Source organism: Ciconia boyciana, chromosome 4 (assembly GCF_034638445.1).
Source record: "Ciconia boyciana chromosome 4, ASM3463844v1, whole genome shotgun sequence".
NCBI classification, from domain to species: domain Eukaryota; kingdom Metazoa; phylum Chordata; class Aves; order Ciconiiformes; family Ciconiidae; genus Ciconia; species Ciconia boyciana.
In genome coordinates, this window is record NC_132937.1 from 54,745,306 (window position 1) to 54,768,665 (window position 23,360).

General features: G+C 40.4%; 1 protein-coding gene across 3 annotated transcripts in view; it reads right to left on the reverse strand.

Moving 5' to 3' along the window:
• The window catches only part of MLLT3 (MLLT3 super elongation complex subunit), a 135,417-nt gene that overhangs the window by 31,228 nt on the left and 80,829 nt on the right, over nucleotides 1-23,360 (reverse strand). For all 3 annotated transcript variants that reach the window (XM_072860223.1, XM_072860222.1, XM_072860221.1), the window contains 2 exons: nucleotides 15,967-16,086; nucleotides 7,864-8,469 (listed from right to left, as the gene is read on the reverse strand). In XM_072860223.1, coding sequence (XP_072716324.1) covers nucleotides 7,864-8,469; nucleotides 15,967-16,086 — 726 coding nt within the window. The remainder of the gene's footprint in view (nucleotides 1-7,863; nucleotides 8,470-15,966; nucleotides 16,087-23,360) is intronic.

The following is a 23,360-nucleotide window of genomic DNA, read 5'->3' on the forward strand; positions in this document are numbered from 1 at the left end:
CTTCAGCGAACACCCAAATTATTGTTAGAATTATTTGCGGGCATGAGGCTTTCCCTAAACAGCAACTGCTGCCTGCCATGCCTTGATTTTGCAGTGAAGGAGTGGACAGTGTTGTGAGGGAACAGGCAACCACAGAGAGGGCAAGGAAGAGCACCGCTGGATTATATCTGCTTTCACTTATTCCCTGTACCAGGGTTACATGCACATGTCAATACTGGAAGAATAGTGACACACGGGCACTGTCACCCTTGAGTTTGGGGCAGGCACATGATGTTCATCAGGAGCATCCCTTGCTCATTCTGATAGCCCCCCCCAGCATTCTCCTGCAGTGCGGCATCGAGTGCCAACACCCAGCACAACCCCAGGGCTCCACAGCACAGAGTGCTGAACAGCAGTCCCTCATCAGCATGCAATGAATTGTCATTAATTCTACACAGGCATGATACACTCATGGTAGTCAGGAGTTCAGGCAGCCTTTATCCTGCCTTGATAACATTTAAACTTCAGGGGATTACTCAGCCTTTAAAATGTAAAAATTAAATTATGCATTTATGGAGTGTCCTGGAGAATTTGCATCAGTCATCACTAGATTACAAGCTTCTGAATGGGAAGTGTTATGAAAATTATCTAATTAATTTCATGGGGAGCTTGGCAGCAAACCATCAAAAGTACACGAGTAAAACATGCCATTTTTGCCAAAGAAAACAACTGTAAACTTGATGGTTCCACATAAAAAAAAATAAAAGGGCATAAAAGCCTTGGATAGGTCTAACTACTGTAGACATAGTTAAACTATTTCAGCTAATAACTAACAGGTGTTGGATTTTATTTTAATTACATGAAGCCATTTCTCTGGATCACAACATAATGTATATAAGTAGATAAAGCAACTTCAAAGCAATGAAATCAAGAAGCTCTCACCTGATCATGATTAAAATATCTTATCTTTAGCATTTTAAGTGCAATCATCTCAGCCTTGCAAAACTGTCATAACTTTACCGGACCAGGCACAAAGTCTTTTTTGCCCCAAAAGAAAGAATATAATTAAAATATTGGCACTGCACATACCCAGTTAAAATCCTTACTTTCTGCAGGCTGCAGGTGAATAGAATTTTCCAGGGCTGAAATATAGAAAACAAGGCTCCAGTCCAAAAATGCATTTATGCAAATGATTGAGTTAATCCACATGAGTAGTCCCCACTGAAATGGATGTAGTCAACACTTATGAATCAAGTAAAATACTGAAGCCTGAACTAGTAGCCTAATAACATATGATGTTATTTCTGTGGTCAAAATATGACATTGCCTAAAATTGAAAAAAACAACTCAATACCCATGACTTTGCCTCAAGAATGCAAAATTTCCTGACTCTCACAAGATTACGTTTGCAACCTGGATATTTAACTGTATCTACACAGTTTCTCTCCACCGTTTTATTTCTAAATCCTTAAGAATTTTGTACACCAGTGATTTCCTAACACACCATGGTAATGAAAGTATCTCAGTTAACATCCAAGCTTGCTGCCACAGGGGAATCTCTACCTCTCAATCTTGCTGCTTCCTCATCCAGCCATGGTTCATCTCACCACATACACAGACAGCAGCTTAATATGCACCTAAGCTTTTGTGAGCCAAAGCATTCTTCCCTTCATAGTAACAGCTAATAAAAATAGGCTTAGTACAGCAGCTGAATGGTGCCATACTACAGTAGAAGCTGACGGCCACAGAGCATACTTGTGCCTACTACCATGTCTCTAAGGAGGTCTGATTATTTTAGGGCACTATTTCTCTCTAAGCACATATCTGGAAGGAAACACCTTGGACTGTACAGTATTTACATGACCTAACACCCACCTGTTTGCGACTACTGAATTACCCCCTCAACACAGGAGTAGTATGGACAAACAATCCCACAAGAGTAGCTGGCAGGGTTTTAAGAGCAGCATTCACACCTGGACTAAAAGTAACCAAATGCAGAAACAACGCATTAAAAAAATCAAGCAAAAGGTAAAGATTCTTACAATACGACGGGTTGCAAACCCACAGTGCCCAGCCTGCAATGAAGGACATCATCAACATCAATCCTCTTCTGCATCATTAAAGATCTTAACAGAGTCAGTTTCACAAAAAAATCAAAATCTAGCTTGCTTTTTTTTTTCCCCTGTGTAACTACATGAAAATTCCACGTGGAGCTCTATTTCACTACTGTTATTTCTAACTTTAAATATCTGAAAGAGATCCTACTTTGGCTCCCAGCCCTGGCAGAAAGCAGGATTTTTCAGCTAACAAGGGCCTGGAGGTTTTACAAGACCATGGGGGTTGTCAAAATATTCTTCCACTTTTGTAACAGTCAAATTAACAGATCATGTGCCAGATCCAAAGTGGCATTTTATGGATTACTTTAAAAAAGCACTCGTGTTGTAACTTTAAGTGCTTTAAGATATGCAAGCAGTTAATTAAGTACAAACCCATAGTCTATGTGATCACTACTATAATTTCATTGTTTGGTAATGGACTTCCTAAGAAGGAGTTGGCATTTTTTTCCGAAGGCCAAAGACTCGCTAAAGTACTCTGCTTTTAATAACTGAAGCTCATCACCCCTGAGCTGTCATTGCTAGCATGGATTTCTGCTCAGTTTGTATTTCTATAGGCTTTGACATGCCAAAAGGCTGCTACTATTACTAATGGCAATGCTACAATTGCAGGGACATATACAGGCAGGAAGGGAATAAACAATACACATCACGTGCAAAATAATCACACCAGGAGCAGAAATTCATCCAACAGAGCCACATGCATTCTCTAAAATATCCACCAACAAACCACTTTCATGCATGGCAGATTTCAGGAGTTTTTATTTAGATCACTGCAACTGGAGATACACTGAGAACGTTTGTTAACAGTGAGACATGTATGTATGATCTGCCTGATCTGTTTTGTGTCTTTCTGTTGCAGCAGCTTCACTTAAAGCTATGCACCACTTTTTCCTCCCTACCCAGCCCAGTAAAACTGGTAATCATCAAACAACGAGTATCAGAGCACCCCTTCTGCAATGGCTCCACAGCTCAGAACAGGCAGCTCTGGCCATGGAAAATGCCTCACTCAGATCCAAAACTCTGTATTTCCCCATCTCACACACCAGTCCGCAGCTTACACAAATGTTATGAGAACATAATCATATTTCATGATCAGACAGGCAACAAAATCAAGAAGGTCAAGCCCTGGGGTTTTTTTATCATGTTGCTGCACTGTCCCACATAGGAAGCAAATGGAGTTTCCTTTAACTAAAACATCCTGCCATTGAATTTAAAAGCAAAATCTTTGGAGTTTTCAAGTGGACTGTGCTAATATTCCTATGCCTCAATAAAACCATAAATCTGACATGCTTTCACTCCATACCCTACTTTACATGCTGCATACCAAAGCGAGTAAAATAATTCCTCAGACTTTATGTGTAATTTCTAACTGAATATATGACACGTTGCTCCCGAATAGCTTTACCAGCTCATATGCCTCTAGAAAGACTGAGACTGTTTTGAATGCCAAGTCTATCGCTAACGCTGAAGTCCAACACACTTTAAATCATAGATGTATTTGAAAAGTGATATTCAACAAGGCAGCAAGAAGAGAAATGGAGACATATTTCACTTGCCAACAGCTCAAAGTCAACAAAAAACCAGAGCTAAAATAAATACAGCAGTGCACCACACTCCAGCATATGCCAAATAGACCACAGAGAAATGACCATACGTGGTCTTATTAAGAGATGCACAGAAAGGCTATTAAACAAAGGCGGAAAGTTTATCACTGAGCAGGGATGTGATTTGCTTTATTTCCCACTGTAACGTTCTAAAAGTATTTGGAGCTCAAAACAGGTACTGAGTGCAGGGCATCAGAGGACAGTGTCTGGCTTTCTGAAACACCCCTGAGGCAACAGTGTGCTAACATGGCTGCATTCTTAAACCTGAATTTTAAGGGACAGCTTGGTGGGGGGATTAGCCATTGGCAGACATGCTCTACCAGATGAAAAAGAATCCACCTCTCTCAGAGGGTGCTAAACCTCTACATCCTCCACTTCATGAAGTCGAAGGCCAGTATTTCAAGTCTGAATGCCAAAAATAAGGTAGAGCATGATACCAATATCGAGAAGGGTTAAGCACACCCTGTTTTTCTGTCTGAAATTAAAGCCCATTAATTGAAAGGACACACCCCACCTCGATTCACTGAACAGGGGTTGTATCTCAAGAAATCAGGGGAACAGCAGCATTGCCTTCCTGTAGCATCTACCCAGTGAAACAGCTGTTTAATGATGCTTGTCAGCTTCCTTTACCATGAGGACTTCTCAGAATGTCATCCTTAATTTAAAAACCCGAACCCAGCTTTCGCAATTGAGAGCTGCTCATGGACTGCTCCCCTAGATCTGAAAACAGTCTTCAGTGTTATCAGCAATAGGAAGAACCTTCCTTTGCAGGCAGTTCTAGCTTCTGGTGAATACATTTGATAAAAGCAGTACGAGTACATATGAACTTCTACTATGTGGCTTGCTGGGACAAATTTCCAGAGATAATGCCAGCACTGTGTGTTGATGTCCCACTTATCTTGCTTCTCTCATATTATTAAAAAAATGAATTAATGGGCAAAATTCAGAAGCAACGAACATTTGCCAAGGGAAGACTCCTCCAAAACTTCTGAGATAACGATCTCTACTCTCTGGTTTTTTTTTTTTAAAGAAATGCACACAAAACCTACTTGTTTTTGTGCACTTACTGACAAACTGAACTCTCTGTAAAATATAAAAGCACAACTAAAATAATTCTAGGTGAAGTAATACAACCTTAGCTACAGCACAGTTACAGACAGCTCTGTTTCATTACACCTTTTATTACAAATTTATTGTGTCTGAGATGCATAGTTATGCATATGAGCTAATACCAAGAAAGCAAACAGTCACCATTTCAGTACACGTGTGTTTGAGAATGAGAACATCTCTTACCCCATGGAGAGAAGAAAATATTGTCCTCACAAAATTCTTAGCGAAGTTATTCATAATTTTATTACAACAATTCATACAGTATTAGATTTGCACTATGTCAAGATGTAACTTAGACTAGAAAAAATGCGCTTGACTCAAAGTTAATATTTTTGTGGTATCCTAACAATTTTCATTTAGGTATTGATTTGTAATCTGATTTGTTGTATCTAATCCAAATTTGCTGAGTTGGGTTTTGTGGTTTTGCTTTTTTAAAGCCACTTTAGGAATAAATCCTGGATACTTTACACTTAATATACTCCTAAATAAGGATACATTCTTTGTTCATCAATGCTACAACACCCACCACTGCAACTGTACCAGAGTAAGAAATAACATTTGACTGAATTTTATAGCATATTATTATGCCAGAACATGCCAGTGAAGAAGTGTCTTCCCGCCTTCAAGCTACTACATTGGTTAGCATCATGAAGCATTAACAGACCTGAAATAACTGTTCCTGTATAGCAAAAACATTATCCTATTTTCACTTCCATTACTCTGTATGTTAACATTGCAACTCTTTGCCCTTTTTTTCTTCATATTACTATATTTATAGGATATAACCTTTATGGATCTAGCTATAAAATCTACTCCTTTTCCTGAAATGCGTGTAAACGCACCAACACATACAAAAAGTTCAAACTATTTTTTCCAACATACAGAATTACCTCTATTACACTGCTCGGCTGCCTTTTCGTTATCTCCCTGGTTAAAACTAATGAAGTGTAGAAGGAACGATGCTTTGTGAAATTTTACATTAACCAGGCTGCCCAGCTGTTTCTCCCACAGCACTAACAATGGTGTGAATCCACAGGCACCTTAGGGAATTATTGCAGGTTTTCTAGATACCTTTTCTAAAAATAAGTATATTATTGACTTTCTAAATAGTATCCAGTCACTGACTAGAGCCATACTCAGCCTCATTTATTAATGAGCACAGTCCCAAAGTAGCAGACATCCTTTTCACCCATACAGGTGTAGACCACACTGTCCCTCCCACTGAAGACCTATCATGACGTCCATGATCCAGGACGTCAATGCTAAAATACACCAGAGCCCAGACCAGCAGGATCTGCTTCTCTGAGCGGACTCCGATAGTTTACCTGCTCAGTAACAGTGCCTCATGGAACTAGGAAACTCTGAATCTGCTTTTTTGCTTTAGTACAGAATCAAGGAACGCCTTAGGTCCTGCAGGTCAACTGCAGATGAACGACAAACAACAGTGCAAGTGGCTTTGTGTCATCCTATGAAAGACACAAAGGTGTACCCATTATACCATTGGTAATGGGCAAGAAGCTGCAACACAACAAAGAACGAAACACATGTCAACAACTAAAAAGGATCAGTTTTAAACACCATCCATATCCTTCACATATCAGCCATCTGCAAGTTGCTATGCAGCACATACCTCTGTAGTGCCTGCATTTGTAAAATGCCAGTTACATTGCGATTGCTCCTCTCAATTCTTTTGTCTTTGAAGAAAAATAGAGAACCGCTGCTGCCAGTAAAAGTGTATGTGCTACTACATAGCACCTATTTGAATGAATAGGAAATCTGAAAGCAAAATCTATGCTAATTAGCCAGCTATACTGAGGGTAGGTAGTGAGCCTTAAGGGCACTGACATAAATTAAAATAGAAAATTCAGCTTCTTTTGAAGACATTACAAGTTAATTCACACCAAGGCTGACAAGTGTGATCATTTTCAGGTTTAAAGACAAATTCGTAAGTTCTAAGCCAGAACGAGAATGCCACCCCAACCACAATATCACCAGTGTCATGCTGTAAAGCGGAGCCTGTTCTGTTCCATACCTTCTAAATTTTACAGCCTTTGCATGCCCTAAGGGACCAGTCATTAAAAGGTCACTTCAGAAATAAATTACTTTCTCCCTCGTGGCAAGTTTCTGTGAAGTAAAAACCTAATGTTGACACCTCCCCACAGCAGGGTATTTATTGTCTGTTCGAGAGAGGGCAAGCAGGGCTATGAATCTGTTGGCCGTAACAGAGGCACACAACAGAAAACAGAAAAATGAGAGAACTGAACAGGCACAGCTGGGAAGACTTCCTCTCTACCATGCACACTACCTCTAGCTATAAGCACAAATAAAGGCACCAAACAAGCCTTCTCTTCCCAGCCTTCTCCTTTTCTACTCATCTCTCTATAAAAGATGCTTCTGAAAACTGAAGTCTGCTAGGAGAATGATGAAAATCCTAATCATCAAGAGCAAACAATGCTTGAAACAGATGAGCAGGCATGGTAGACAAATATTTTCAGGAAAGCGAATTTCCATAAAAACAGTCTTTCTTCTTGGGTAAGCCTGTTACTTTGGATAGAGTCTCCTCATCAGAGCGAGGATTCTAGGAACTCTTCCTTCTCCACAAAACTGGCATCATTCACAGAACTGCCATTTTTAGCAGAAAAATAACAAAATAACACTCTGATTTACTGCAACCATTTCCTGAATTTACTGAATTCTCTAACACCTGAACATAAAGACAGGGTGTGAAATACAAGCATTTAAATCAATTTCCTTTTCTCTCACAAGAAGCATGAAATTCAAAAGCACAAGATCAAAAGAGCAATATTATTTATAGTCATCTGCCATATGCTCATTCGTCATAATGTTGACAGATTTATAAATTGAGTAGACTTGAGCAGGCAATATAATTCAACTAGAACATGCATAAATTTGAACAGCTGGCAGTCAACATCCTTCAGTTTAAACAATCTGCCAGTAGACAGCAGAAAGGAAGGGGAGAATACAAATATGGTGCACAATCCCACAGACTGGGAATACTCAACACATACGAAGCAAAACCAAACACCACTTACTTCAGATTTGGAGGACGTGTTTTCCTCCATGTCAGAATCATTGGGATCTACAATATCATCAAACGGTGGCAGAGTAGGCGTCGTCTTTTCCAGTGCATCATTTTCAATTTTGACTCTCCCCACCTTGAGTTGAGATCTATCCTTTGTCTGTTTTTTGTCAGCTGAACAAGTAAGAATAAGGGGTGGGGCACTAGAAAAACTTTTAAATAACAAATCTGAGCCATTTTTTTTCCTTTTTTTTGCAGAAGGTTCATCAGAGTCCAGAACAGAGGACCTTTTTGTGGGGGTCTTCTTTTCTTGCTGCTGCCCACCTGTTACAGTGGGGTTGGGCGTGTTTTCAGATTTTGGCTCCTTGGGCATGGGCTTGGGTTCCTTGAAGGCCATCTTAGGAACTATTTTTTCATCTTTTAGTGGTTTGTTTTCTTTGGGTTTCTTAGATGATTCTTTGGAAGATTTGTTGTGTTCCCTGGAAGGTTCTTTGAAGGCACTTTTATGTTCTTTTGAGTCTTTAGAAGTTTTTTCCTTGTGCTCCTTTGTTAACTTGTGGGTCTTTGAAAAACTGTTACTACTACTGCTGCTATTTGTGTTCAGAATCCTAGTTGGGTCCTGCAAAAAGGAGATGCAAAATTTTACTTACAGAGGAAGGGGGGAGGAAGGGGGAGGAAGGGGGAGGAAGGGGGAGGAAGGGGGAGGAAGGGGGAGGAAGGGGGAGGAAGGGGGCAGGAAGGGGCGAGGAAGGGGGGAGGAAGGGGGCAGGAAGGGGGGAGGAAGGGGGGAGGAAGGGGGGAGGAAGGGGGGAGGAAGGGGGGAGGAAGACCCTTAAAACCCCCAAAACCAGACACAATATGGACACAGGATTCATATTAAAAACTTGTAACTGCGGTTTGAAAAACAGAAACTGCATATACCTATATAAGAACAGATACAAACCCCATCATTTTGGTCAACTTATCTGTTACAAAGTGGTGGAACATGAGCAGTTACCACTGCTTGTCAATATCTGCAAAACAAGTTAGTTTTATCTTAAGAATTAGATACGTTTTTTAAGAAACATCATAAGATGAACATAAAGGCAGTTTAGGAAATGTTAACTATGACCACTAGCTATCAAAAAAAAATCATAAGGAAAGATCAGGGTATGAACCATATACTGTCAACAGAATTACTTCAAGATCAAAGCAAAACATGTGCTCCTGATGACACTTCAGGCAAAGCTTGACTTCTCTACTGTGATCCTCTCTCCAGTTTTTGCCAGATCCTCCTCCTCATACACAATAACAACTCTGGGTCCAGCCTGGCTGTGGAAGACTTGATCTGCCATACATCTCAGCAGTCAATGTCTTTTTATGGAAAATCTCCTTTATTAAAAAAAGCTTTCTTCATATTTATCGCTGTTGTCTCTGCTAAGTATTTCAATGTATTTTTTTAAAATTCAACCGTTATAAGTGAGAAGGATTTCTGAGAGGGTGATGACTCAGACATCCTATAAGATGGGCAAAGGCAGAAAGAGCAGAACAGTATCATTCCTCACTCATATATATTTAGTTAGGGGTGTCCCAATACACAGTTCTAGAATCACAGTTTTAATGAAATTCTTAGGTTGAAAGAGAGGATGAAGAACAACACTTACAATAAGGTGTTCTTCCAATATAATTTTTATGCAAAGAAAGCATTATTGGAAATGGGGAACTACTTAAAAGGGTGCTAATCAGTATAAATATTACAAATGCACTTCTGGGTTTGACTTTCAATAATATGGTTGGTTATTCATCCAAGTCCTTTGCAAGCTGCAGACCAAACTGATGCCCAAAACTCTCTCAACTGTGTAAGACTGGATATGCTTTCATCTGCATAAAATTAATGTACAAATCGCTAGCTCTATTTTATTTTCCAGCAATCCACACTTACCATTCTACAGTGCTAACAATCTGCTTTTCTTCTTTAACCCTTGTACTGGTTTTGGCTGGGACAAAATTAATTTTCTTCATAGTAGCTTGTATGGGGCTATGTTTTGGATTTATGATCAAAACAGCGTCGATAGCACACTAATGTTTTAGTTGTTGCTAAGCAGCATTCACACAGCGTCAAGGCCTTCTCTGTTTCTCACACTACCCTGCCAGCAAGTAGGCTGGGGGTGCACAAGAAGCTGGGAGGGGACACAGCCGGGACAGCTGACCCCAACTGACCAAAGGGATATCCCATACCATATGACATCATGCTCAGCATATAAAACTGAGGGAAGAAGAAGGAAGGGGGAGACGTTCGGAGTGATGGTGTTTTGTCTTCCCAAGTAACCATTAGGCATGATGGAGCCCTGCTTTCCTGGAGATGGCAGAACCCCTGCCTGCCTGTAAGAAGTGGTGAAGGAATTCCTTGTTTTGCTTCACTTGCATGCACGGCTTCTGCTTTCCTTATTAAACTGTCTTTATCTCAACCCATGAGTTTTCTCACTTTTACCCTTCTGATTCTCTCCCCCATCCCACTGGGGAGGAACAAGCAAGCAGCTGTGTGGGGCTCAGCTGCCCTCTGGGGTTAAAGCAGAACAACCCTCTAGTACATATGTAGATGTGGTATGTCTGGCTGTCTAACACTGCCACAGATTTACAGAACTGCAGAGGGGAAAACATATTTAGCTTTTCTTCTCCCTTACTTAACCACCGTTTTACCCACAACATAGATGGGATAGCAGCAGTGCACTGGAAAGTGAAGGACCAAAGCAGGACATGGCCAGCCTCAACCTCCACAGTCAGTAAAAATACACAGTCAGTAAAAATACAGTCAGTAGATGTATTTTTACAGTCAGTAAAAATACAGTCAGTAGAACTGCTCTGAAAAAAACCCACCCAATAAAACAAAGCAGAATTAGCCTGTTTAATGAAAGTTGTGTCACCAGGAGGAGAAATTAAGACTGAGAATATATCTGCCTGTGTGCTCACTGTTGACAGATAAATAACTACTTAAGACTTGTCCAATCGGGATGTGTTAAGCCAGTAGTTAATGTTGTAGGACCTGAACAGTTTATACATGTAGTATGTGCAAAAAGAGCATTATCTCCCTTCTCTGTAGCAATAGGTGGAAACAATTAATTAAAAATAACTACTTTGAACTGTTTTTCCCTTCTCATTATCTTAACTAATTAGTGAAACACTGAATTTTCACACAGTACTGCACAAATTATTCAACTGTGCTTTTTGTTCAGATGTTTCTTGCGTCAGTACTGCAAATGTATTTTTGAGTTAGATTTGGAAATCTAACTACGTATCTATATATGCATCAACATTAACAATGGGCAGAAGCATCAATGAACAATATTATGATATTTGAGGATTATATGCATGTTAAAATACCTGCAGATGTTTCCTCTTCTTAAGCCAAGTAACGCCATGCACATATAGTACTTCAAGATATACAACCCCTTTCATAGAGCAGTACTAACAGATCTTTAAAAATAAATATTTTAGAAAGCATGATAAAAATCTAAGGTTTTACCAACAGAGAAAAACTGTGCTACTGTGACTGTTGCACTCAACTTCTGCTCAGGTTTTGGCTAACACAGCTCATGCTAAGGCCTGATCTACACTGGGAGCAGTGAGCGCAACACATAGGCAGGACAGGTGGCAGAAAGAACTAAAGGGCCATTATGCAGCCATGATCACCTGCAAATTGCTGTCTCCTGCAGCCATCATCTTTGTCTGGCAGTTTTGTCAGAATCTGCTAACTTATGGAAATGATATAAACCTCCAGGCTGGAAGGTATACAACATTTGCTTTCGGGGGGGGGGGGGGGGGGGACACGGACGACAACTAATTTTTTTTTCTCCTAAATGCATGGAGTAAGAGTTACAGGTTATAAATTATGAAACCATATGACTTGAGTGGTGAATAAGTGAATTCACATGATAGACTACCCTGGTCAAAGGGGACTGAGCCCTGTTTGGTCGTTGTATTTCTTAATGAGCTCATGAAATAAAGTTTAAATCACAGAGTATGTTGTCCTGTCAATTTGAGAGATCCAAACAGACCATGACAGCTGCTCAACAGGTAACACATTTGCAAATTGAAACACTTCTGTAACTACAAGGCAAAAATGGTGTTGAACTCGCCATATATCTTGTAGGGTTGGATTCTGACTTCACACCACAAAATGTAATTCCCAATTCCATCAAACATGAGTTTGAATAAGCAGTATCCTCTCGAAATCATTTCAAAGCTCTCCAGTTGCTGACAGACATTAGGAACCTAATTAGCAAATAAAGCAACTGGAGGGAGAGAGGGGTGGCTTATTAAATTTTATGAAGTCATTAAACTGAGCATATTGGCATGGCCATGCCAGTCTACTGTACTCTGGGTTTAGTCTACAAATTTAGGATTAGTGAGCATAAAAACATGCATTATTTTCATCTGTAACATAAAAGCATTTCTTCAAATGTTATGCCTATTGAACTAATGTGTCCATCTTAAGCCAATGGACTGGAATTAGTCTCAAATATGCCTCCTGCTCTTAAGAGGAAAAGAGGAGGAAGATATCTAAAAGGAATTACTTGCTCAAGGAAATTCAGATTTCTGTTGAATACAAATGTGTTTATTATTGAACAAAACCACTAACCGATTTAGGAAAAAAACCCCCACAATATTTTGAAAGCCTCCACAAATACTGTGGTATTATTCCACTTGCTAGCTGCATGCTGGAGATTAATTTACCCCCTGCTATTTCTTCTTACAGACTATTACTGTATCGCAGATTTACAAAGCTTTCCACACTTCACCTTGTCCACCCCACCAAAACATTATGACCAGTGTCATCAGGAGAATTAGAAGCAGATGGAGAATTACAAGGCTCACTGGTTTGACAGAGAAAGCCAAAAGGCGGAGCATAAAACAATATTAAATTTTTTTCTGGTCACACACAGCAATAAGAGCTTTTGGGTTTTTTCTTTATAAAGTAAACCTCATTTCACTGCAGCTGATTCAAAAAAACATAGCCATCACAACAAACCTAACCAAGCTGTTCTGCTGTATTCTGTGCATGTAGTATTTACATAATACAAACAGGCACAGTAATACAACTGATTTAAAAGCAACACAACTATCTGTACCTAGCTTGCAGCTATTTTTATATTCTGAAAAAATGCATAAAGTAAGGTTTCATGCATTTCTGCCTGCCCTCTGTATTTCCAAGACTAAAGCTTTGTTTTAGAATGACAATACTGGAGCTCACTAATACTATTTCCATTAAATTAAACACAAAATCATGGAACTTCAGAAATACAAACATCTATATTTTTTAATACATATTTCAGAAGAGGATGTGACAGAAAGCAAATTGACAGTTCTCTCTTACTTCATACTGCATTGTATTTTTTCATAAGTGAATACTAAACCAACAATACCACTTCATTGCACTGGTTTTACTATCTTGACTGTAATTCTGCTCTAACCAGAAAGTCTATGTGGTGCTCTGTAATGGCAAACGGGTAAGCAAATATTCTTACGTTCTGGTTTTCCATACTCAGAGTTTAAAACTGACCTCAAAGTTTACTTTGGTATTCACAGACACAAAACAAACCAAAACCAAGCCAAGCATGCCAAAGGGCTATTGCTGCAGCAGAAAAATTCCCAAATCGTCCAGTACAGACACCTGGAGTACAAGCACCCATAGTTTTGGTACAGACAACTTACATCCAAGAACTACGAAGACCTTTCTACAGCTCCTATTCTAGAGGCATATCTAAACAAAATTTAGACATTGAAGTTGTTCCATCACTGGGGTTATTCCAAATTACAAAAACAAAAATATGTTTACACATTGGCTGGAACTCTCCTGCCCCTCAAAGAAACAAAACCCCTAAAGACAAAAATCTAAGTGTTCTCAGCTCCCAGAATTTATAAGAAAAAACCCAAATCTTTTTGTTATACTAAAACCAAGGTTACTTCACATTTCCATTTCTCAAAAACAGCTGATGATCCTCAGTAACACAGATATTTACAACTCTTTCTTCATGAGATACAAGACCGGTTGCTCATTAGTGTGTGTTTTAAGTTGGACAGGAAGAGACAGATTGCTGGGGGAGGGGAAAAATTGAATATTCACACTGACTGGCAAGAAACAGTGTGTTGACATAACACCTCTTCCCACTGTTAAAAACTCCAGTGAAAGGTTGAAAAAAGAATTATTTCGAATAGACAGCATTGCTGTTGAACAACCCTGTTTTGAAACCAAAATAGTTAAAGATTCCTGGGTAACAATTTTACAGATATTGAATACAATCCTGAGATGTGATGCACATCTAACCTCCTACTGACTCCCGTAGCTTCCTGCTATGGGTCAAAGTCACCACAGGTGGTTGGGTTGCTCCAGCATAAATTAAAGCTTTCAAACATTCATTTATAAGGACAAGTGCAGCAAACATGCAACACTCCCTTCACCCTGCTTCACCCCAACCACACTCCACACTTGTCAGGTTTCTACACCGGACAAAAGTTCCTTGTCTAAGTATGGTTCAGAAAATGACATCCCAGGTTAGCATTCACTTAAGAAAGAATTTACGCTGGAGATTCAAGACTTACCATGGTGTACAGTTACTAGATGGAGCATTAGTGTAGGACTTGGTATCATGTCTGTACCTCCCTGAAGTCCTTCTGCAGGTGTTTGGGTTGCTTATTTAGGCCAAGCCTCAGTATGCCTGCTTTGGCATGCAAGACATGGGTGAATCAACATTACAGCCGAATCTGAATAAGTGATTAGAAACTGAACTCTAGTGAGCTACCTAACCTCACAAGAACCCCTATTACAGATCATAAAGTGTCAAAGTAACTCATCTTCAGTATCCGAGTAGATGGAGATGCATCCTAGTCTAAGCAGACAGACAGTTATCTTCAGCACCTTGCATCACTTTGGTGTAGCCAGGTGCCTTCCTTTTAGGCATTAAGCAGTCATTTTAGCCAAAATAAGCACCTTCAGTCTAATCATCAGATTCAATCCATCTCAGCTCCTTATTAAGAAAATAAAAATAATCATATATTCATATATCCTTTAAGTGTCAGAAGACCACCTGCATTAGCGATTGTGAGGCACTCGGATACAATGCAAATCAGGCAGGAACACATCAAAACTCCCTCCCCTCCCCCCCCATATATCCTTACTGTTGTGATACATTCTTATCAATGGACACACTTAGGCATACCCATAGTTCACTATCTGACAGTTCTTACAAGATACAAGATTTGGCACAGCTACAGAACATGAAACTTATTGATAAAAATGGGTATTGTTCCCTTGCAGTACGTGCACTGCAAGATTAAGTAACATATTTCAAATTGACAAGATGTTAAGAAAGAAAATCAAACCCCAAACAATTTAACAGAATGGAGGAAAGGCATATACGTTAATTCATTTACAAAGCAAGTCATTGTGTTGCATTTCTTATTTGAATAAATAGCGAGATGCTCTTTATTTTCCCACATCATTAATTCATTTTGTCAAACTGAAGAACTTATCTGCTGTTTTGGAAAGGTCCATTTGTATTAGTCAAAAGGTTCATTGGACTATACCTTTTTACCATGTTCTAAGTTGGGGATTCAGTTTGATGTCCTAGAGACTAATGACGCATCGCTGTCTTTGAAACACCTAGTAAAGAATTAACTCCTGAAATTCAAGCAAAACTAAAAACCCTAAAGAACACAACTTCAAGTTTCACTCTACCCAACTGCCTTTAAAAGTGTTCAAAAATACTTAATAAATGAAGCAATTATTATAGTATTTTCTCATATTCTTTACATTTCTGTAGATCACACTTCCATCGCCAGAATCCCCTAATACTTCAACAGACCATTAGAATTCCTTCTGGAAAAGGAAGAAAACAATTGTGTGTGTACAAAAAACAGAAAAGCAGTACCTTCATTGGCACCTGTTCTCACAACCATCCTTGTTCTGCATTATTTTCATGTGGCGAAGAGTAAGTTCACAACAAAAAAATGTCAAGACTTATTATCACTGGACTATGTCATGAGATTGCAAAAATACCTAGAAATATGTTTTTTTCTCAAGTTAATTCCCAGGGAAAGCACCACTGGCTCAAGTATCTTCTAGGAAAATAAGACTCACCTTTGGCCCATGAGATGATTTCTTCTTCACTTCAGAAAAAGACAGGGAGTTACTGGGAAGGTTGGGGAGATGAAGGCTCTGTCCTGAAGAGAACGATGTGCCATCTGACATTACCATAATCTGTACAAGAGGGAAAGTATGTCAGTCAAACTTTACCAACAGAGACAGAGTTTCACCTGCCTAAGGAAGTAGCAATCCACATTAGTCAGAGAATAAAACTTCTCCGCCAAACAGTATCCATGTTTCTTCTCAACAGGGGATGGATTAATGAAACCACACTGCCATCCTCCATTTAATGAGCAAATCACATCTTTCAATTTCCATGCAAATACAACACAGACCCCTCAGAAAATGGCATAACTTGGTCTGTTATGGCTGCTTACATGCCACAGCACCTGAGTCCTTAGCACTCTTTCTCTTGTCCTGAGCAATGTCTAGTACACTTGAAAGTTCATCCCACCTGGAGTAAAAGGTTTTGCAGGCTGCTGACATCCCATAAATGTGTATGTACAGCAGTCTTCACTTTCAACTAGAGCGAGGTGAAGGAAGACTGTAATGGGTATAAGTGGCAAGGTTTGGGTGGCAGGGGTGGCCTCTGAGGACAGGCCAGGGACTCCCCCATGCCAGACACAGCTGGATCCAGCTGGCTCCAACGGACCCACCACAGTACATGTCTGGGCCCCTCAGGCAAGATGGTGGCGCCTGACGGAAAACATGTCTGTGCACAGACAGAGGAGGTGAGGAGAAAAAAAAACGTGAGAAACTTCAGCGTGAGCACCAAGGTCAAAGATGGAGGGGAAGAGGTGCTCCAGGCGCTGGAAAAGGTATTTCCCTGCAGCCCACGGACAGCCAGGCTGAAGGGGTTCTTGAAGGACTGCAGCCCACAGCGAGGCCCTGCGCTGCAGCAGGGGGAAGGTGTGAGGAGGGAGGAGCAGCAGAGAGGAGCTGTTATGGGCTGACTGCAAGCCCCATACCCCATCCCCCTGCCCCACTCGGGGAGGTGGAGAAGATAGACAAGTCCTGAACGAAGGAGCAAAGTCGAGCATGGGAAGGTGGTGTCAGGGGGTAGTGGTGTTTTCTTTTTTTTGTTTGTTTGTTTCTCATTACCCAAATCTATTTTAATTTGCAACAAATTAAATTAATTTTCCCCAAGTCGAGTCTGTTTTGCCCATGACATCAACTGGTAAGCAATCTCTCTGTCTTTATCTTGACCCATGATCTTTCTCATCCTATATTCACCCCCGCCCTGTTGAGGAGGCAGAGTGAGTGACCAAGCAGCTGGGTGGGAGTTCAGCCCTTAGCCAAGGTTAACCCACCACAAAGAGACACTGTAAAAACAGCCAGAGGTTTTAATGTGAAAGCAGTACAGCTCTAACTCCAACTTCTAACTTTAAGCTTCTTCTTTATCTGGAGTACAGTAAACTGATGGCTGGTGAGCAAGCAGCACTTTTGCTATAACAAGGGTCTAACTCCCTTTCTTGACTTTAAAGACTCGTAAGTACGAACAGATCATTTCCAGAGACCATAGATAAATCAGCCGTCACAGAGCAGTTACCACACATGTAAAGATTCATGCCTTCCATCTGAGAGAAACTCAGCTAGCTCCTGTCTTCTACTCCAGTGCTGCCATGCCTGGATTTCACTGCTTCCTAGCACAGCTATTCATTTATCTATTGTCTCAAAACCCTAAATGCCATAGACAGCTTACCTGCTGTCTGACAAGCCCTGCAAAGCTGAAGAGAAGTTGCAGAGCTCTGCACCTGCAAGGAAACATCTCTCTCTTTCCACAGGTTCCCATGCATGAAGTCACACTTGGTTTTGTGGATGCCCTGTGTGCTCACCCTCACCTCTTCACATGACCAAAACATCCTCTGATACTGGAGACAGGGATAGACTGACCCATCACATGCGCCATGCCCATTACGTTACAGGAGGAACAGGACATGTAAAATTGAGATGTTTAGGATGTAGCTATGTATACTTGACTCTCCAAGTCAAGATAATATTTATTGCCTACAGCTTCTTCAAGACAAGATTTCTATTTTTAAAAAAAAATTTTATTTAAACACCACTCCAAATGAATCTTGTTGCAGACAACTTTGTTCAAAAAGATCATGTGGTAGCCTGGATAATGTTAAGGGACATGTCTAAGTAAAAAAGATTACTTATATTGGCCTATAAGCTGAGCATTACCTTTCAACACTGCTGCTAGAATCCATAGATGGAGGAAGAAGACAATCAAGTTGTTCTCCTTCCTTGACCACAGGTTCATGTATTAAAAAAAAAAATCTTTACAAGTTATTTATATATTCAAACATTTTGTGAAGTAAGATTCCACACAGGGCACGTAACATATTTTCTCCCCAATTCCTCATTCCAGGAGACAGAACTCTCAAAAGTCAGCTGGGCAAAAGCAATGGCATCCTTCTTGTAATCATGGTAATGTCAATAGCAATTAGCTATTGTGAATCACAGTAAGTGATTTCATTTAGCCTGACAAATACCTTTTAACATCAGCTTGCCAAGGGTTTTGGTTGAATTCAGCCCAGCTGAATCCAAGAGAAGGCACAAGCTAACAAAGAACAATCAGCAATAAGGACAAGGAAAATCTGTAGCTGCATGTGCATACCATAAATCTGTGCAACAGACAGAAAATGCATGTCTATCATTATTTCCTCTCACAGACTAAGTCAAATGGGTGGTTAAATAAGATTGTTCTCCTTTAAATTAAACTCAATACAGTGTTTTAAACCCACAATCTTCATAGAAAATACCAACTGCATTAAAATCAAATCGTCTTTCAGAAAAAGGAGACATAAGGTTACCCATTAATTATAGAGTTTAAGCAGGTATTTTATTAACACAAAGTAGTTTTGTTCATACAGTCATATGATGGAAAGATGCATACCCATGTGGAAGAGAAATATAGTCAGGAGAATCAGGGTTTGCCCTACCTTGAAATTAAAAGCAAAGAAACAAAAAATTCTGCCAGGGATTCTTTCTCTTAGGGTTGGAAGCTGCCATTTTCTCCCTGAAGCATAAAAGTCTGACTCACTAAAACTGATGTTCAACCACTGCATAAATTTTCTTTTTAAAATTCAGAAACATTCCAGTTTAGAGATATTTATACATTCATCATTATATACAGACATTCTTAGAAAGCTGACATTTTTAAAAAAGTGTATGGCCTTCTGAGATATCTCAGCTTCTGGACAAGTATTTGGACCATTAACAGTTTCAGTATTACAGACTGCATTTAGAAACAGGATAGAAAGACCTACAGGGCTGGGAGGAAGAGCATTATTACCACCTGAGGTCTGGCAGATTTGGCAAATATGGTTCCACACAGAGAGAAAATAAATATCATACAGTTTTTAGAAAACAAAGTCTGGACATTCCACATTGTGAGCCCTAAAATTTCAGTGTACTGAATCCTGCAGCCTGATATTTCATGATAAACCCTACGAAAAATGGCAAGCGTAGATTCAAAATTTTAATGTGTTTAACAATGTATGCAGTAAGACAGAACTTCAGTTCAGACTACAGAATTTACCATCTCTGTAAAGATGACAAAAGACCAAGAAAATCTCATGTAAAATTAACTTTTTGGCCCTATGATAAAAAACACACCTCTGTCTTCCAAACTGATCTCTGTCAGAAAAGGATATGGTCCTCATTAAAGTCCCCTATATGAGAAAAAAAAAAAACAAAACAACCACTTGCCTTCTCCTCCCTCTCAAAGAATAAAGTTAATATTAACATCAAGTAACTCTCTAGGAACTCCTCCAAAATGTTTGTTTTCTTTGCCAAGATTATCTATGTAAAAAGCCCCTATATTACAAATACGTATTGGAATTGAGATGCATTTCCCTTTTGGCTAAATTGAGGAAAGAGACACAGCTATACATCCAGTTAAACTACTACTGCTGAAAGAGCTCAGATGACAGAATTACAGCAACTTCTGCAGTGAGTAACTGCCCTTTGTCCTGCCATTAGTCAACCACAAACACACAGCCTGGCAGATGTCCTTCAACCAGCTTTCAGAGCCAGTCCCTACTTTGACGTTGCCACTATCACACTGGCAGCATGTACTGCTTATGTGTGTGTGTGCATGTATACAGCCATATTAATATAGCCAACTTAATGTAGCCATATTAAGTCAAGGCTACACAAAAGAAGCAAAAGGGGGGAATGAGCATATTACAGCAAGCCACTAATTCTGCAGCAAGAATGCAAGCTCATCAAAAGCACAGCAAGAATTCTCCAGTATAGCCACACTATATGTACTTTTTTAACTCATTTCCTCCTTTCTGCACTATAAGCTTCCTGCTAGCTTACAGTTGCAAAGAAGAGTACACCCCAAACTGCCTCAGCCCATGCTTAAGCCAGGCACCCAAGACCACCTGCGGCTGGTACTTGTCTGCTCCCACAATGAATCACTTCAGTGACGAAAACCAGGAACATTACTAATTCCTCTCCTCAGCCCCTTCCACAAGCCAACAGCTCAGTGGGATCAGACAAGCTGGTGGAATAAGACATCAGTGCTAGTGTTAATCAAGCAAGGTGAGGCAACAGCTGGGCTTTAAACAAGTCAGTTTAAACAACCATGTGATCACACTCTGAATTCACTGGTATGTAAAGCATGAAGTTCTAGTTATAGTGTTGCTGTTCCCTCAAAGATTTAGCTTGACTATATTTAGGCAGAGCAGAGGTCTAGCTAATCTCACAGTCTGTCTTTGATGTGGTCAATGGTGACAGTAATAGGCCATGTAAAAGTAGGGAGTTAAACATGCTTGTTCACAAATGTTAAATGGTTTTAAAAAATAGTTGGGTGGATTGGAGTACCTGGTTCTGAGTAAGCATTAGAAACATGGCCAAGAGAAAACAGTTAGTTTCACAGTTTAATACCAGGGTACAAATTATATGGGAATTACAGAATAGGTTGTACTAAGAAATACACCGAAGGAGGCGATTGTCGCACTCTGCACTGCACTGGTGTGGCCCCACCTCAAGTACTATGTGCAATTTTGGGTGCCACAATATAAGAAGGACAAACTACTAGAGTGTGTCCAGAGGAGGGCGACTAAGATGGTGAAAGGCCTCGAGGGCAAGGCTTACGAGCAGCAGCTGAGGTCACTTGGTTTGCTCAGCTTGGAGAAGAGAAGGCTGAGGGGTGACCTCATGGCAGTCTACACCTTCCTCAAGGGGGGCAGTGGAGGGGAGGTGCTGATCTCCTCGCTCTGGACATGAGGAAATGGAATGGAGCTGTGTCAGGGGAAGTTCAGATTGGGCATTAGGAAAAGGTTCTTCACTGAGAGGGTGGTCAGTCAGTGGAACAGGCTCCCCAGGGAAGTGGTCACAGCACCAAGCCTGTCAGAGTTCAGGGAGCACCTGGATGATGCTCTTAGTCATATGGTTTAGTTTTAGGTAGTCCTGCGAGGAGCAGGGAGTTGGGCTTCATAATCCTTATGGGTCCCTTCCAACTTGAGACATTCTATGATTCTATGTATCCACATTGGGTTTTTTGTTTTGTTTAAAATTCAATTTAAAAAATATGTATTTCAGTTTTTACTTGTTGGCGGAAACTTCATTATCCTCATGAATGGAAATTCTTTGCACCCATAGGAAGCAGCTAATATTATATGATGTGAATGACAACAAGAAATGCTTCTAAAAACAGGCTGTAAAAAGAAGGCTAAAAAAGTGTGGGCCCACTGCTCAATGGGGCAAGAGACCTCATGACAAAGAACTTGGCTTATGTACTCAATGTTCTTTTAGCCTCTGCTTTCACTAGTAAGATCTTGTTTCCTCAGGCCTCCAAGGTACCCAAGCATCCTCACTGAGTCTGTGGTGGTGAGTCAGTGCCCACAAGAGAGGAGGATTGAGTTAGCGTGCACTTCATCCACAGGGGCACTCAGGTTCATGAGACCAGACCGGATGCAAGCAGGGGTACTGAAGGAGCTGGTCAGTACCATTGCAAGGCAGCTCTCTATCATCTTCAAAAGGCTGTGGTGATCAGGGAAGGTTCCCGATGACTACAGAAAGGCAAACATCACACTCATCTTCAAGAAGGAAGATCCAGGGAACAAGAATCCCATCAGTCTCACTTTAGTCCCTGGGAAGAAGATGGAGAAAATCCTTCTGGAAGCCACTTCCAGCCACTGGAGAGACCAGAACGTGACTGACAGCAGTCAGCATAGGTTTACTAAGAACAATCCTGCCCAACTTACAGCCAGGTCTATGAGATATGGACTGGATAAATAGATCATGAGATGGGTGGAGAACTATCTGGACTGTTGGACTCAAATGGTTCTCTTCAGCTGTGTGAGGTCCAGCTAGAGGCCAGTGACTACCAGTGTCCCTCCAGGATCAACACTTAGTCCAATACTGTTTAATGTCTTGATTAATGGTTCAGTGGGATTGAGTGAACTCTCAGGAAGTTCACAGATGATACACAAATAGCTATTTTTCAGAGATACCCTGTGCTGTCCAGGAGAAGCTCCACCACACAAACATGACTGTTGGGTTAGAAGATGTTCCCAGAAGAGAAGAAAAAAGGTTAGATGAGCTGTTCCATAAGGCATACAGAAACTCAGTCAGCAGGTGAGGTGAACTCGCAAGAAAGCCAGCCTGCAATCTAGTGAAGATGGAGAGATGATGTGCACATGGCAGACGATGCCAGTCAAGACAAAGAGAGAAAGACCAATAGCAGCACTGATTAATGGAATAACTGCTTGATGTGACTGGACAAAACCAGAAGAAAACACAGATGCCCCCTTCTTTTCCCTGTCCTCCTCCAAAGCCCATTTGTTCCAGTGACACCAAAGACTGCAGTTAATGGACAGTTTGGGGAGGAGATTTATTTTAATAACGCTCATCAGAGACGGAAAGAGCCACACTCCATTTCAATTCCTCTGTGAAAGGAAAACTGGAGCATCAGCGTGGGCAGCTACTTAACACACAACACTAACCTTGGATAAGAGAAAATTACCTTTCTTAATTTTGCTTTTTTCTGGTTTACACTGTAACTGAGAGGTTTCCTACACCACCACTAATAAGCCATTCCATACAAGTTTTAGCTCAACATAGGGAAGAGATGATAACATAAAAATAAGGTTTAACAAGATCTCATCCTAATAGCGTATCTAAGAAAAATTTATGAAAACAATGCAAGACTAAATCATATTGGAACACAGAAATACCACATGAATATCATGTTGGTATTTTCTACTACGGTAAATAACTCCTTCCACAGAGCAAAAGAAGAAGCGTACATAAGCTATCTTTTACTTTCATTGCTGTTATGGACAGATGTATCAGACAGCTTCCCCCCCTCCCCGCAACACTCTTCTCGCCAGTCCACCCCTAGAGAAAGATTCTTCTCTGTTTGTCAT